This window comes from Trachurus japonicus, chromosome 11 (genome assembly GCF_045865225.1).
Source record: "Trachurus japonicus isolate A0001 chromosome 11, Traja_1.0".
Lineage (NCBI taxonomy): Eukaryota > Metazoa > Chordata > Actinopteri > Carangiformes > Carangidae > Trachurus > Trachurus japonicus.
In genome coordinates, this window is record NC_140917.1 from 9,455,724 (window position 1) to 9,472,364 (window position 16,641).

A 16,641-nucleotide genomic window follows, 5' to 3' on the forward strand; every position below is an offset into this window, starting at 1 on the left:
GTTTTATCATGTGTGTCAGTTTTGTTTGCGACTTGATAGTTGAGTTGTTGAGATTAAGAACATCACTCCCTCATCAAACCAGTGATAGGCATGCTGAAAAGAAAAAAAAAGAGAGACGCGCCTGGGTATCGCAGCTGTAAAAAAAAAATAAAATAAAATAAATAGAGACATGTCGGAATAGCGGGATGTCTGAATGGCGGGCGGACCCCGTCAGGGACCTGGTGGCGGCTGTTTTGGCCGTCGGCATTTCAGCCACGCAGCGACCGTCCACGGCTTAGTGGTGTTTTATTCTAGGGGTCGGTGCGGCTGTGAGACAGCAGCGGCTCCACGGTGAGGGGAGGTGGGGCAGCTTCTGCTCACCTGACTCTGTGCAGCTTCTTCATTAAATCCAAACAGTCCGACACAGCGACGCACTGCTCCTCTTTGACTCTAAAGTCTCTGTAGCTCATCAGCCCGGAACTCCAGAAACGACGGCGGCGATTGGCCTCAGACGAGTCTCGGACTTCCAGAGCAGCTACAGCAGCGTTGTGACCTCAACCATGGTTGATGAGAGCAGAAATGTTGTTGTTGTTGTAGTGAAAATGGGCGGGCTCGTGGAGACGCGAATTTAGACAAAATGGTCACGAGTCAAAACGAGCGTCAATTCGCTTATCTCGCGTATCTCGCGTTTGGTCGCGCGTCAGAACTCGAGCGAAAAAAAAGCGTTCCTCGTGTTTGGTGGGAAGCCCCTTGTGGGTCTTCCCACCAAACAGCCCCTTGTGGGTCTTCCCACCAAACACGATGAAATAGACGAAGACGCGAAGGTCCCGTCGCCCCAAAAGAATCGCGTGTATTGCGTCGCAAAAAAAAAAAGTCGCGTATACCGCGTCTCGCGCCTAATCGCGTCTTTGCGTTACGGCCTTTTACACCGCGGACGTAACGAATAAACGGTGACGGTGTGAACGAACAACATAGAACAGGACCAGACGTGGCGTTGTTTCCTCTTTTCACCGACAGCTCCACTCTCCCTTACTTACACTAACTACTGTTATTGTTGAGCCCAGAGAATTGTGGGATTTGTAGTTTTTGACCAATCGCAGGTTGTGCTCTTTCTTTTTTGTGATTTTCCCAGTTCACACATGTATTTTTTTTTAGGGGCAAATGCGAGGCTAAAATTATTTAAGACTTGAACACAATAATTCAACAAATTTAAGACATTTTAAGGCCTAAAATTTAGATTTTCAAATTTTAGACTTTTTAAGACCCCGCGGATACCCTGTATATTTCATATAAAGTTTAATAGAGAAAAATATTGAAAATTGTGGGAATGTAATGACTAACATCGAAGTAAGAACCAGTCAGGGAGGAAACAGAAGAAAGGAGGGAGTAAAAAGTAAGGGAGTAAAGAAGGACAGAAGAGAGGGAAATAAGGAGTAGAGGTGAAGGAAAGACATGAATGAGTGGATGTTGGGTTCGTTAGCTGAGTTTGAGGCCGAGACAGAGAGCCAGCTCGTTCTTCTGGATCTTTCCATCTCCGTTGATGTCGCAGTGACCCATCAGAGCTTTCCTGAACTTGTCCAGGTCTGTCCCACTGATGCTGGGCTGCAGGAGGGTTTAAAGATAAGTGGTCAATACCTGCTCTTAAAGAAAGTTATATTCCAGCTGTAGCCCAAGCCTCATTTCAAACAAAGAACCAGTGCCAGTAAAACTAAGGTTGCTGTTGATGTAATGCATGAAGACCTTTAATGTGAAAATTGATAAAGGAGGAAGTGTTTCACCTTCACCAGCTCCATCATGTCTTTGACAAATCCATCCACCTCCGGACCCTCCAATTCACCTGTCTGACTCTACACACACACACACACACACACACACAACAGTAAGGACTTTATCCATAACATGATCAGAAAACAAGAACAAAACGTATTGAATTCAGTAAACTGGAGGAACACCTCATTAAAAGCAGCTGAATTCACACTTACAACATCATAGTGAGCAAATATCTTCTCAAAGTCTCTCTTCCTATCCTCCTGGCTGCAGGCCTGACACCGAACACATCAGATAATTTAAACAACACATGTTAAGAAGAGCACAAAGTATTAATATGTTAATGGGAACATTTAAAGTGATGTTTAATGACTGGGGGCAGATCTGTGCTTGTTATTGTGAAATATTTCTATTTCTTACATCCATCTTAAACTTCAGCAAGAAGTTTTCTTTCAGGGCCAAAATTCTGATGACAACAAGAAACACATAGAATTTATATTCAAATAAGACATTTAATATTTTACATTTCAAAGTAAAAGCATGAAATGACAGCAGGTTATAGACACTTATTCAGGGTTATTTTGGTTTTTTTTCTTTTTCTTTTTAGCAATATTTAGCGAGGTTCATTGATCAGCTTCAGTGTGTACAACAGGTTCCAGGAGGTTTTGTATTTTTGTTTTATGATGAAAAATCTCATAAATTAACCTGAGTTTGTAATGTAAAATTTTACAAGATAAAGTTTTAGTCAGTACCTGGCCAGGTCGTTTAGATCCAGTCTGCCATCTTTGTTTTTGTCAAACATCTTCATCTACAGAGGGAAAATTTGTCAGAATGTATTTATCATTCGGTGATGGACCAATCAGATGATCAACCACCACTCTGCTTGTTACCATGGTGTCAGTGTAGTCATCCAGTTTCTCAAGAGGGACTGACTTCCTGTGTTGGAGGAACAGGTCCTGAAGGAAGCCCTGAAGGACCAAACAAGACACAGGGATAACAAGATTTACCACGTCAATTATCATCAAAAGTTAATTGCTTAGAGGCAAAAAGACAGAAATTCAACGTAGAAGGACCTGAATTGACACAACACAGATAAAAAACTGACATAGTTTGGTGTAAGTTTTAATTTTAGTTACCTTGAGCTCGACAGCTGAGATGTATCCGCTGCTGTCTGTGTCGTAGTTTCTCCAGATCTGCAAACGATACAACAAAATCACTGAAAATACATCAAACATCTCAAAACTGAAGTCGAACCTGTTTCGTCCATTACAATGTTTGTCCTGAGGGAGGCGCTAAAAGAAAAGTCCTTCAGTATCCAACTGTCAGAATCTGTACAGACTGACAGATCTGAGGACCAAGAGTATTTAACAGCTTGGTCAGTACTGAAGAGCAAATTGTTGGAGACATCCTCCAGACCAGACAAGAATAAAGCCTCATTTCTGCTGAAGGAACTTTCCCAAAGAACTAGGAAGCTTTTGAAGAACTATGTGCATTTCTACCACAGGAACCAGAGTCTGAATTAAGGTCTTGTGTAATTGACCTTCCACTAAATAAGTCGTAGTACTCTCTCTAGGTTCAGGAACTTTAGGGGGTGTGGTCTGCAGTACCGGACATTTTCGATGGCTCCAGTACTTGCTACATTGTTTTTCACCTGAATATAGAGTGTTTTTCCATTGTGGTTCAAGATGGAGTCAGCAACCTACAATGGAAAGGTCTATGTCGACATGTCAACAATGTGGAACGAGCTCATCATTATCCACCCCACCAAACATGTCCAGGAGAAGTTTCAAAAACTAAAGCGAGTTCAAAAAAAAAGTCAAGAACCACAACATGGTCATTGTCATTGACCGCATTCAAAGCATCGCCATCTTTCCTTGCGTCATGACTCGGCGTGGGTAAACAACATTTGAGTTAAACTGATTTGAATTACGTTAGCCGGCGTTAGCTGCAACTGCTAACGGTAATGGTAACATCAATGTTGATATGACACCCTTGCTAATGTAATGTAAGATAGGAAAGCAGTAAAACTGTGGATAGTCAACGCACACCCGAGATAGTATTCACGTTATTCAAGCCTGGAAGAAGCTTGTATTTTTAGCCAATATCAGATAAATAGCTCAATGGTTGTTGTGTGATGGCGTTGAGACTTCCCACCCGTAATGATGACGTTTAGCAAAAATGGTGATGCTATGAATATGGCTGATTGGCCTGATTTGGATACTCCTCCCTGGACTTTTGGACTGCGGTCATGGAAATGCAGTCAGCAATGGGCCTTGGTAAACTTTTGGTTCCTGAAGAAAAATACCTGGAACTAAAAAGATCCCAAAACTAAATGGTCTAGGTACTTTTTGGTTGAAATGCACCATAAGATTTTGTCCCCATCTGATAACGTCTTTACTTAAATCACATTAGCATAAGTGTTTTAACCCCACATCCTAAACTATCATTAATTCTGTCTTTGTATTACTTATGAATGGATATAGTATGGCGGAAATCAATGATTCTCCCTTTTTACTGGGAACCTCCCTGATGTTGAGAACCCGTTCTGGACCTCACCCTCATGAACTCCACGCTGTTGTTCAGCGGCGTCTCTCTGCGAAACAGAAGCAGGAAGTTTTCTTCCTCCGGCAGCATCATGGCGGCCAACTGGAGGAAGAGGAGTTGTGTTGGTTTTGCTTTTTTTATGTGATACAATTCACAATTTGCAATCACCTACGTATTGTTACAACTGTTGATCTACACCGACACCTGAACCATTGCCTATTTCAACCTCACTTCCTGTTTCTGACCTGCTGGTTTAAATCCTATTGCTGATATGATCTTGACGTGTCGTCCTCTGTTAAAGCAGTAGGTGCTCGTACCTCTTGGATCTGCAGACGTTTGTCGGCTGCAGCGTCGAATCTCTCTCTGAGTCGTCTGATTGTGTCCTCAGTTATCTCCTCTCTCTGGAAAACCAACATGGACACAATGCACAGGTCATCTTCTGCCTTTAGGGGTAAATTGATCAAGATAAGTGCACTGGTGAACACAAGACATCTTGGAGGAGCTGCAGATGTTTACTCAGCTAATTCCTCTATTAATGAAAAATCCAGATATTCAGTACTAAACTGTCATGACCAAGATCTAACACTGACAAATGCTCTGGTTTCAGAACCAATAGGAATATTTGGGATTTAATGGAAGTAGTAAAGTACAATTTAGATATTTAATGTGCAACAGTTATTTGTTGTACCTTCAAGAAAACAATCATCAATGAACTCCAAGGAACACAACTTCCTGTAACTTCAGTCCCTTCGATATTTAACTGTAATTTTCAGTCACAATTGAACGTTTCTGGCTCTAGCGCCCCCCTGTGGCTCCTTCACTTTATCAACAGGTAGATTGAAAGAGATTTGAATTGTATTTTCTCTCTTTACCTCCATCCCTCGTTTTTCCAACATGCACTGAAAGAAGGCGTCCAGCTGTTTTCCATCGATGTAACCATTGTCTAAAAAACACACACAAACAAACAGATGTCACAGCAACAACCTCAGTTAACTGTTCATGTTTGTATTAAATAAATTATGACATAAAATTATAAAGGAAACAGAATCAAGATGGTTGATCCAATATACTATAATATAATATTCTGATATGTATTTATATTAGCTATTATTATCAGTTTGCATCTAATGTATCTAATTTGTAATGGAACTAAATAAACAGAATTACTGAAACAATAATTAACACTATTACCAATTTAAACTGCTTTATTGTGTTAATAAATGCTCTAGTTTGGAAAAACATTACGAAAAACACTATGAGAATCTTAATTCTCAAGTTTCAATGATGCATCACACGATGTCATAAAATCATTGAGCTGAACCTTTGTTTAACTCAAATAACAGCAGCAATAACAGAACATGTTAATTCTCTCAATAATGAACAGAGTTGTTATAGGCTATAATAAGTTCAAGGTAAATGTTAAGACAGAGTCGGTGTCACATTGACGTCAGACAATGAATCGTTCTCACCGTCAACGTCGAAATGTTGCCAGATCTGGAGAAAACCTGCAGCGTCCAGACCGTCCAGAGAGACGTCCATGGTGCCGGAGACCAGAGAGGAGGACGAGCTGAAAAACAACAAGAGGAAGAAGAGGAGGAGGAGACTCTTCTGGAGATGGAGAGAGAGAGAATATTATCCCGATTTCATCTCTGGGGTGAGAGAAATGAGAGAGAGTTTCAACAACTTGTTTTTGAAGGGAGGAGAGACAGAGAGAGAGGGAGAGAGGATGAGAGTGGGAGGCAGTAGAGGAGGGGGGAGAGAAGGAGAGAGAATGAGGGGAGGGAAAGAGAGAGAGGGGTTGAGAGAATAAGGGGGTGGGGTGAGAGAGGGGGAGAATCAGAGAAGAGAACAGGGTGTGAGAGCGAAGGAGAGGGGTGAGGAGAGTGGGAGAAGGTTGAGAGAGAGAGGGGAAGGAGTGAGAGGGTGAAAGAAAAAGGGAGGGGAAAGACGGGGGAGAAAAAGGAGAGGGGGCAAGAGAGGAGGGGAGAGAGAGAGACAGAGATGGAGTCGTAGCAGTAAATCAGTTTTTATTGATATAAACAAACGATACAGAAACGAGCGACGTCTCACAAACATAAACAATAAAAACTTTTAAAAATAAAAATATTTTTCCCAGTAAAATAAAAAAAAAACCGTCACCGTGAAAGTGAAGTGAAGATCAATAATAAATCAATAATCAATAATCATACAGTATAAACCCCAGAGTTTGTGTGTTTTGACTCTGATCTCTCTAGTGTTAGTTCATATTTACACTGACACATAAAAACATCTGTAAGTGCAGCAGTTCATGACTCATGATCAATCGGTGTGATCGGTGATCGTGAGGATACAGCAGCAGCAGCAGAGGTGATAGCAGAGCAACATCTGGAATCAATAATATGTCAAATGGGGGGAAATTATCTGATTGGTTGATTGGCGACACCTCGGCTGCTCTTTCTTCTCCACCCACTCAGGAAGGAGGAGGAGCAACAACGGAGCCTTTCAAAATAAAATACACCCTCAATTTTCATTCATTGGACCTTTTTTTTTTTTTCTTTTTTAGCAAAATATGAGTTTTCCAGTCACATCTGGACACAAACACTGGATCTTCTTCAACATCTGTAACTTTTCTTGACTCTTGATCCGAATCTTTCTCATTTTCATTCATGTCTGTCTGTTTTTTTGTTGTTTTTTTATAGAAATGCTGCCCTTGAAGTCGGAATAAAAATGACTCTGTTTGACATTGATGTTTATTCCCAGGTGGAAGCTGGAATATTTTCTAAACATGGACAGGAGGAATGAAAAAAAAAGACCAACAACCCTGATTTGCAGCAGATTTATAATGTTGAAGATAAAAAAAACTGAGTGTAAATTCCTATGAAAGCTGAATGCGACATCTCACATCATCAGCTCTGTTAGGTTAGCATCGTTAGCACTGTTAGCATCGCTGACGTCCTGTTAAAAATAAAAGTGAGAAAAACAAGCAGACTCATTTGTTTCAGTCTGATTCAGTCTCGTTGGTGATAAAATATGTAAAAAATAAAGACATGAGGATTTTGAACTCTTTGTTTTTTTTGTTTCCTCCTCTGACGGGTAAAAAAAAACAAAAAAAAAACGTCTGTGCCAGGTCGTTATCTCCAGACGAGCTGATGGTTAGTTCACTTGCTGCGTTGTAAAGTAAACACAGTAAAAACCAAAGACCAACCAAACAGCCAGACTCGTCCTCCTCAGTGCTTTGGACTAATTGAGCTCTTTTTATATCCGGAGCTTCTGCTCGGCTCTTTATGGTCTGTTGACGAGAGACGGTGATAAGACTGCGGTCGATCATCTGGACTGATCCAAGGTCAGGAAACTCCCCTGATAACGGCGTTCAGCCTCGTTCCATTCAGTGAAGGTTTATGGCGTCCCTCATGTTTACACGAGTCAGTTACTGTCCACTGTGTGATTGTCCCCATGGTGAAGGAAGGAGCTTTTAAAACGACCTTCAGACTGACGGAGGGTCGTCCCCGGACTCGTCCTCTGATTTGTTCTCTGACGGAGTTTGAGCCTCCTCTTCGGCTGGACTGAGATCTGTGTCGGCCACAGATGGAGGCCGCACTGAAGAGGACAGACAGAAAGAAAGAAAGAAAGAAAGAAAGAAAGAAAGAAAGAAAGAAAATGATAAATTTAGGTATTAAAAGCATAAAAACCTAGCCTAGAAATCTAGACGCACCCTAGCGGCAGCAAATCTATTTGCTCCGTAGGTAGGTCTAGAAACGAGCCATAGGAACTTTTTGAGTCTCGAACACCGTTTGTGTTCACCAATCACAGCGCTCTATCTGTTTAGAGAGTCGTTGGGCGTAGAGCACTGGAAAAGAGAGTAACGACACCACCATTGACTCCCGTGATAAGCTTTTTGCGCCCCGAGTGGCAGGATATGGGTATTGCAAGAGCGCCCAGAAAACTCATTCACTCCAATGTATGTGTGTTGCCCACTTGCTTATAAATTGACGAAAACGGCTGTGTTTTTGTTTTTTGGTGTCTTGGTCATATCAAATTATACTTATAATTTGTTTATTACAAAATGTAGATTGAAAGACCACTGTTTTTTTTTTTTTGTTTGTTTTTTTACTCGCCTATGTGTTAATATTTATCTGTAAAGGATCCATGATGATGCTATTAACGTGGGTGATCTATAAATGTCCTTAAAATATTGAAAATACCACACTTGCTCATTCACCAACAATGCAGAGATCTCAGTTCAGCGCTTTTGCAATACCCATATTCCGCCATCAGGAGGCGCTTCCATTGGACCAATGCGTGTCGTTACTCTCTTTTCCAGTGCTCTAGTTGGACGGGCTTAACGTGATGACGACATACATTTTAATTGGCTTGTCAGGCTAACGTCATCCTGCTCTTTGCTCTGATTGGTTGTAGCGCTACCCTATTGGTGCAGAGGCAGTTTGAAAGACAGCCTTCATCCCGCCCCCTGGATTGAGCCGAGGTCTACCGGTCGTTGCCAGACTAGACATTTTAATGATATAGTCTGGCTTGTCAAAACAGTCTTAGAAAACAGACGAACCATGAGCAGGGAGGGATTTGGTGCGCTCCCGCTCGTCCTCCTCGGCTGTCGGTGGACTGGCTGAGCTCTTCAGAGACGACCACTGTCTGCCGCCGCCGCCGCCAGGTGTCGAGCCTGGTGCCTCAAATGCATCTCCACCGTCTCCAGAAAAGTCAACTGTAGGAAATAAAAAAGACACATGAGAAACCTGATGTGTCACATGAACTTAGCTTAAACCAACAACCATCAAACTGTCTGTTCTGTGTCACTGGAAACATCTGGAACTGAGATGAAGAAAAAACAGAAAAAAAAATCATGTAAATATATTACGTAAAGGTTTTAAAGCAGTGTTACTCATTGCGCGGCTCGCGAGCCACATGCGGCTCGTCAAGCTATAATTGGTGGCTCGCATGGTAGCTTCCTATGTGGTAACACAGCCAATACATTTTTTCAAATGTGCTACATAAACATACAACACTGGACTACAAAAACGCAAACATCCGAATTATACTTCTCCCTGCCTTCACCCAGATAATGAAAGTGAAAGGAAGTATTTTAAGTGGAATTAAAAAAAAAAAAAAGGTCATCCCTAAAGGGGGCATTGTCAAACCTGGCAACGCAGCCCGCAAGCCATGTGGCATTGTTTACAACACTTGACCACAGAGCACGTCTGCAGGCAGGCTAACGTTACGTTAGCTCCGTTAGCTCCGCTAGCCAGCGTGATGGACCGTTTTTAACAAGAAAAGGGACAGAAACCAGCTCAAAAACCAGACGGACAGACACACAGTGTTGTAACGAATAGTGGAGTGGGTGAGGAAAATGAGTCTGAGGAAGCAGCAAACAAAAACCAGCACAAAGACACCAGAGAGGGGATGAAGGCAAACGGCAGGTGTAATATAGGAAGCATACAAGATGAGCACAGAACATTTCAAGACAAGTGGACAGACAAATTCTTATTTGTTCTGTATGGCATGAACCCTAACAAACCCTCACTGTGATTGCAACAACAAACTACAAGAAACACATTAAGAAAGTCAAGGACATGCATGGCCAGCTTCCGCTCATCCCAGTATTAAGGTAAATATGGTCTTAAATGAAAATGTATTGGCTGTGTTATTTCTTTTTTTGTGGGATGTCCAATTTATATGTAGAAATACACATTTGCAAAGGTGACTTAGTATGTTGTCGCAAAAGCGGCTCTCCCCTTGATTTTGCACTGCCAATGTGGCTCTTGTGAAAAAAATAGTGAGGATCACTGTTTTAAAGGTTCCATGTTTTACAGTTTTCCTCTTTTTTTATTTGATCCATCAGAATAAATATCTGTAGTTTAAAGAACCAAAAACCATCTCAGTGTAGTTTTCACATCTGGAGCTATGGTTACAACAGTTAGTGTGTGAGCCAATTAGGAGAGAGGGAGATCTGAGTCCCTCTTCTGATTGGCTGACTGTTTTTTGTGTCATCCAACATAAATGTAGCAGATTTCAGGTAAAACACTCAAGAGAAACCAAATCCTGCAAGTGTTGTATGGTAGGTCCAGGTGGGCGGGGCTTGGTCACTGCTTAGTTGTGACATCACAAAGTGACAGGAAGTCATGACGGCTGGTTTTAAGGCTCAGTTTCTGAATACAGGCTGTGTGCATTTCTCTGTGGACTGAGGCTTTGATACTTTCACAGTATTAATATAGAACCTAGAGCTGCTTTATAATCACACTACACATGGACATCTACCTTTTGTACTGTATGGAGCTTTAACACAAACATCTACCTTTATACTGTATGGAGTTTTAACACAAACATCTGCATTTATTTATACAATATCGGACCTTTAATCCAACAAAATTCATCTTAAAAGAAAGACAGATTTCTCCTCTTCCTTACTGAATGGACAGAAAACAAAAATAAATCCTGTATCCTGTTTTTTTTTTTTTTAATATTCATTATTTATGTCTCATGTCCAACACAGATGTGCAAAATGTGCCTTTTGTGTTGGGCGATTTTTTGTTTTTAAAAACAACATCTTCCTGCACAATCACAGCAGACGACTTTTTGATTACACAGAAGCTGTTTTAAGGAAAAACACAGACTTCCTGTGAGTGTTAATTACACAAGTCGAGTGTTAAACAGCACACACACACACACACACACACACACACACTCTCTGACACTTGGACATGTCAAGTACAGGCTGGGACTGGATGCATGTGCTTGGCTTCAGATGTCCTGTGTGTGGAGGCGTCAAACGCGGCTCTGAAAGCGTTCATTAAACAAGCTGTCGCCTGTTAAACTCTGTGTTACACTGTCAGCGATGCTGCGGCTCACAGGCAGAAAACCTTCATCACTGAGAGAGAGAGAGCATATAGGAGGAGGGGATATTACCCAGAAGCCACTGCTGCCTGTCGTCTCAGTGGTTTCTATTTTTCAGTGTGTTTAGATTTTTCCTCTCTCTTTTCATTTTACGTTGCATTTTAAAAAACGGAATTATTTCAAAATAGTTTATTTATTGCAAACAGAAAAGAGAGAGAACAAATACATTATTTATGATACATATTTTATCTTTTTAGTATTGTCAACAAATTAAGTTAAAGTTTAATTTCTTTAAGGGGACGATTAAAGAAGAAATAATCAGTGTAAATATTATTTTACATCACTGTTGGAATTTGATTTCATACATTTCCGGGTATGGAAAAGTATGGAAAATGGAAACTATTGTACTATGGAAATTTATTTATCTTAATACTTATCTGGGTTTGGTCTTATCTGACGTAATTTGGGTTAATTATTTTGCTGTTGTACCTAGCTACAATCTCCTGGAAATTATTTGGTGAAATAATGGCATACAAATTCAGAATAATGAAAACAAATGTTTAATTGCATGATTTATTTACATGATACACATCTATTTACTCAAATGTCACAAAATACAAAGTATTAGATTTTTTTTTACTGAGAAGTCTGGAAAAAGTCTGGAATTTTGAAATTTCAAATGTGTAGGAACCCTGCAATACAAATTTAGTTAATATTTAAAACCTTTCTATAGTTTATTCTCATGAAATTAGGTTTTTTATTTTGTTTAATCTTGTAACATAACTATTTATACTGCAACAAATCCCTAAAATGCCTAATATGAACTGATTTGTGTTGTGCACCACCAACCGTCCAGTGAAGGAGACAGGGGTCCTGCAGAGCTGCTGCTGGTGCTCTCTCGCTCCTGCTCCGATGGCGCCCTCTTGAGGCGAGGAGCAGGAAGTGGTCCTTTAGAGGGGGAGCTGCCAGACGGAGCCTCAGCAGAGTCGTCTGAGAACCACACATCAATAAAAGAACCAATGAAACGACTCTGAGAACAAATCTAAGGCGATAATAAAGAACAATGTGATCTCCTGGTCAACCTACCATGAATAGGGGAGCTGCTCGTTCTGGGACTGGTTGAACTGGTCGGACTGGTCGGACTGGTTGGACTGGTGTGGCCAGCGGTGTGAAGCCCCTGTGGTTTGGCGGCCTGAGGTGGAGGTGGTTTGGGGGTGACGCTGGGGGGTTTGGATCTGGGAACTGGCTCTGGTTTGGCCTCATCAGCATCTGCAGGGACAACAGGTCTGATTTAACGGGACTGATTTGCTAATGGGCATCAGTACTCTGTGTAGTAATAGTGCAGATATCTCCAGTAGTTAGCTGTCAAGGTCTTCAACACAACACAATACAGTGATGAATTGAGAGGGATAGTTCAACATTTTGGCAAATTGGCCCATTGCCATAATCCCTATAGTCATAGCAGTAGGTTCGTTACCTTTAATTGTCGGTGCAAGCTATTTTTAGAACGGCGGAGCAGAGCCGCGAGCTGCTCAGAGCTATGCTACGGAGGCTCATGGGATTTCTTGGTTTCCCTCATCAAACTCATCAAATACACAATCCAACAACTCCAAAACGCTCTGGTGAACAAGTTGTGACCTGCACATTCACCACGCTATGAGATAATAACACAACGTTACCAGACAGAGTTGTTTTAGAGACAAATGTAGAGACTGCTTGCTGAAAAACTGTGAACGTGAATCAGCGGTTTTGCATGAATTTACCTTGAAAACAACTCTGTCTGGTAATGTTCTGTTATTATCTCATAGCGTGGTGAATGTGCAGGTCACAACTTGTCCACCAGAGCGTTTTGGAGTTGTTGGATTGTGTATTTGATGAGTTTGATGAGGGAAACCAAGAAATCCCATGAGCCTCCGTAGCGTAGCTCTGAGCAGCTCGCGGCTCTGCTCCGCCGTTCTAAAAATAGCTTGCACCGACAATTAAAGGTAACGAACCTACTGCTATGACTATAGGGATTATGGCAATGATGATAATGAAACCGCAACATTCAACCTTCTTGTGGCTGTTAAATCCAACACACGTGACAGGATGCTGAATAAACTCACCTTTGTCACCGTCCGTCTTGTCGGTCAACGACTCAGACTGAAAACAGAGACAGAGAGAAACTGTGACTGTATTTATTCTGCTTCAAACTCAAAAGCAGAACCTCTAATACTTTTTTTTTAAAGCTCTATTAATATATTATCTATCGACTCCACCCACCTTCTTCACAGCCATCCTCGCCCTCATCTCCGCCATCAGGTCCATTCCCATCACAGGAACCCCAATATGTCGGGGTATGTGTGGATGCTCCTTCTTCTCCACCACCTCCTCCTGCTGCTGCTGCTGCTCCTCCTTCTCCTTCTCCTTCTCTTCCTCTGCAGCAGCAGCAGCAGCAGCGGTCGGACCAGACTCCACCTCAGAGTCCGTGTGGTTCGAGGACGGAGCCCTGTGGAGCTCCTGATGGGACTCGAACACGGCTGCGGCGGGTTTCGCGGGCGGCGTCGGTGGCCGCAGGGGCGTCGGCGTCGGTGTCGGCGTCACCTCCTCGGTCACGGGGTTGACAGGCGTAGCGGGTGCGGGGGTGATGGAGGAGGCGGGCTGAGGTGGGGTGATGGCGGCGGCTCCGTGGCTCTTCTCTGAGCGCGACGTCCGGGATTTGATGAGGTTGAAGAAACCGCTCTTCCTGGACTCGCGTTTCTTATCTGCTGATTCCTGCGAGCTGGACGGTTGACCTCTGACGGAGGGAAGTCTGACGAAGATAAAAAATATTAGAATTAAAAAAGTGCACACGGGAATTTGATGCTAATGTTATCCACGTGGCCATAGCAACACTTTAAAGCAGATATCAGTGGCACGGCCGTTTCGGCTAATGCTGTGTTCAAGGCAGGCTTTTGAAACCGTAAGTTACAGCTTCAAGTCACAACTACGACTTGGTAGCGTTCCAGGTAACCCGTAGCTCGTGTTTTTTACCGTCCTGTTGTCTGTGAAAGTTCCCTATAACGGCCACTCGTAACTTCCGACCCGTGAACTCGTACCAGATCGAACTGGTATGACTTCACAGGAAGGAAAAACACAAAGTACGAGTTTCCTTGAACGCACCATGAGTTAGCAGCCCCCGCCCTTGTCAGGCATCAATTGGTCCTCGTGCTACGTCACCACATTCACGCGCATCCCTTGGCTGCACACACAGCCCTTCATGCCGTTCTCTCCCCTCATTGGATAACACTTGTATCCCACAAGGAAAATTTTCTCCTCGGGTTACAGCAGAGCAGAGCGACGGAGAGACTCGTGTTTAGGCTGAAATACTTCATGTAAGTGATTGCTGACGGAAAATAGGACTATTTAGGACTTATATTAACAAAAACATTCCACTGATATCTGCTTTAAGTAGTTCTTTAAAGCAGAAGTAAGCGATCCGGTCGTTTTGGCTAACTTCCTGTCAGCACATCCCTTGGCTGCACACACAGAGAGGACCGCCCCTCTATGCTGTTCTCTCTCCTCATTGGATAAAGGTTGTAGGATACAAGGAAAGTTTTCTCCTCGGCTTACAGCAGAGCAGAGTGACTGACAGACCCGTGTTTCAGACCAAACACTCTATATAAGTGATTGCTGTCGGAAGATATAAACTATCTAAGACTTATATTAACACAAACATTCCGTTTACTTCTGCTTTAAAGTAACAAAAACATTGGAAAATCTCACTTGAAGCCGAGTTTGGTGACTTTCTTGGAGAAAAAGTCGTCCAGACCCTCGTCCAGTTTTCCCATGTTGCTGTTCTGCTCCGGCTCTTGTGGCGCCGAGCTGCTGGCTGCTTCCCGCTGAGAGGTCGATGGTGGCAAGAAAATAAAAGCACAAAAAATTAGAGTGACTTACATTGTAGGTATTTACTTTTACAGAAGTAAAAGAACAATTTCACCTTGGTCATCAATAACTTACCAACTGGAGCTTTAACTCTTATTATAAAATGTGAATACATGCTTATGACTGATGACACCTACATGAGGTCGACTGGGTTTCGTCCTCTTCTTTGGTTTGGGTCGATGTTTGGTTCGATGCTCCAGCGTCACGTGCTCCACAGACGGCAGCTCGCTCAGACACACAGAGTCTGTGTGCGGTGGGGGAGCGGCGGCGGCGGCGGGCGGGGGAGGGGGGAGGTCTCCCTGGTAGACCGACATCCTGTCCGATGACTGTGAGGGAGGAGGGGGAGGAGGAGGGGGGTCCTCCACGTGGATGGGAACCTCCTCCAGAGCTTTGTCCAGGTCGAACTCCATCTCTGTTACAGACGGAATCAAAACCATGATGAACGGTTAGTTAGTGACGCCTCTGAGTGGATCTTTTTACATTTGATCATCTCCAAACACGCTGAAAGTAATTTTTTAACATGTTCTTCAACTAAGCAGTCGAATAAAAAGAGATAATGTGTGTGTTTATTTACAAAGACATGAAAGAAGAGTCATAGATAATATTACTAAATGAGTTTTAAATAAACAACAGATGCTTTGATGTATAAGAAAAGGAGTTTTGTCTGAAGATGTTACTGAACAAAAACACTGTCAATGTCTCTTTAGATAAGAGACATAAAGTTGATAAAACAACACACCTCATTTTCAAATTTTCAAATTATGTTTCGGCCCTTTTGCATTAGTATTATATCATTTTTAAATTATGTATTGTACTCAAATTATGTAGTATTTAGCCTATCTATCTATCTATCTATCTATCTATCTATCTATCTATCTATCTATCTATCTATCTATCTATCTATCTATCTATCTATCTATCTATCTATCTATCTATCTATCTAAAAAACTGTAGAAAATTTGGGGATTAGAGCTCCAATCCAGAGCTGACTTTCATTATTATAATAATGTGACCAGGAAATATGAAGGGCAGTGACAAAGTACTTGAAAGACCAACAAAGGGGATTGTGTTTAATTTCAGAGGATTTTCTGCATCACTCACCAAACGCCACAGAGACAGGACGCAGCATCCGGACCAGAATACTCTTCCTCTTGGATTTAGTCATCTGAAAACAGAAAACAACAGGTTTTATGTTGTTGTTTTTACTTCTGTCTTCTCTAAATACCTTAAACTCATCACTCTCTCACCATGCAGATGTCCTCCAGTCCGTGCTGCTGGTCTCGCTCCTGGATTTGTTTCTGCTCATGGTCCTGGTTCTCTGGTTGGAGGACCGTCTCATCCAGGACCTCCGCCTCCATCGGAGGCTCCGGACGCAGCAGCGGTTGACCCTTCCTGGTCAGGTGGTCGGACTGGAGGAGAGGGAAGGAGGGAGGGAGGGATGAATGGATGGGAAGACAGAATAAAAAGAAGAGATATACAGACAGACAGACGGAGAAGAGACTCACCAGAGTGTGTTGTGACCTGGACAGAGACTCCAGGATCTCATCCACGATGCGGTCGGACAGAAACGACGCCATGCTGAGCTTCACTTCACTAGAAAGAAGAAGAAAGAAAAACAAGAAAATT

At 42.4% G+C, this 16,641-nt stretch overlaps 2 protein-coding genes across 3 annotated transcripts; both read right to left on the reverse strand.

Moving 5' to 3' along the window:
* Positions 1–1,455: 1,455 nt before the first annotated feature.
* On the reverse strand, positions 1,456–5,829 carry LOC146978206 (secretagogin-like). Of its 2 annotated transcripts, none has more exons than XM_085790345.1 (11): positions 5,760–5,829; positions 5,163–5,233; positions 4,608–4,685; positions 4,303–4,392; positions 2,883–2,939; positions 2,637–2,714; positions 2,499–2,554; positions 2,167–2,212; positions 1,962–2,021; positions 1,758–1,826; positions 1,456–1,581 (listed from the first exon to the last, which is right to left on the reverse strand). In XM_085790345.1, exons 1-11 carry the CDS (start codon positions 5,827–5,829, stop codon positions 1,456–1,458), a joined length of 801 nt encoding a protein of 266 aa, XP_085646471.1. The 2 variants fall into 2 exon arrangements, with proteins under 2 accessions (XP_085646471.1, XP_085646470.1); XM_085790344.1 differs by having other exon boundaries at positions 4,608–4,691.
* A 1,924-nt stretch (positions 5,830–7,753) lies between these two features.
* Positions 7,754–16,180, reverse strand: LOC146978207 (uncharacterized). The gene is made up of 9 exons (XM_085790483.1): positions 16,117–16,180; positions 15,153–15,427; positions 14,857–14,972; positions 13,570–13,903; positions 13,218–13,254; positions 12,199–12,381; positions 11,962–12,102; positions 8,831–8,986; positions 7,754–7,866 (listed from the first exon to the last, which is right to left on the reverse strand). The coding sequence occupies exons 1-9, from the start codon at positions 16,178–16,180 to the stop codon at positions 7,754–7,756; spliced, it is 1,419 nt and encodes a 472-aa protein (XP_085646609.1).
* Between the last annotated feature and the right edge of the window lie 461 nt (positions 16,181–16,641).

Bases quoted from the DNA above. Each gene is read 5' to 3' on its own strand.
- LOC146978207 (XM_085790483.1), bottom strand. From the start codon at position 16,180: ATGACTAAATCCAAGAGGAAGAGTATTCTGGTCCGGATGCTGCGTCCT. The intron at 15,428-16,116 runs GTGAGTGATGCA...CGTCTGTAACAG, and splicing joins TCCTGTCTCTGTGGCGTTTG to AGATGGAGTTCGACCTGGAC. The intron at 12,103-12,198 runs GTAGGTTGACCA...TGTGGTTCTCAG, and splicing joins GAGCAGCTCCCCTATTCATG to ACGACTCTGCTGAGGCTCCG.
- LOC146978206 (XM_085790344.1), bottom strand. From the start codon at position 5,829: ATGGACGTCTCTCTGGACGGTCTGGACGCTGCAGGTTTTCTCCAGATC. The intron at 5,234-5,759 runs GTGAGAACGATT...TGTGTTTTTTAG, and splicing joins GCAACATTTCGACGTTGACG to ACAATGGTTACATCGATGGA. The intron at 1,827-1,961 runs GTAAGTGTGAAT...GTGTGTGTGTAG, and splicing joins TATTTGCTCACTATGATGTT to AGTCAGACAGGTGAATTGGA.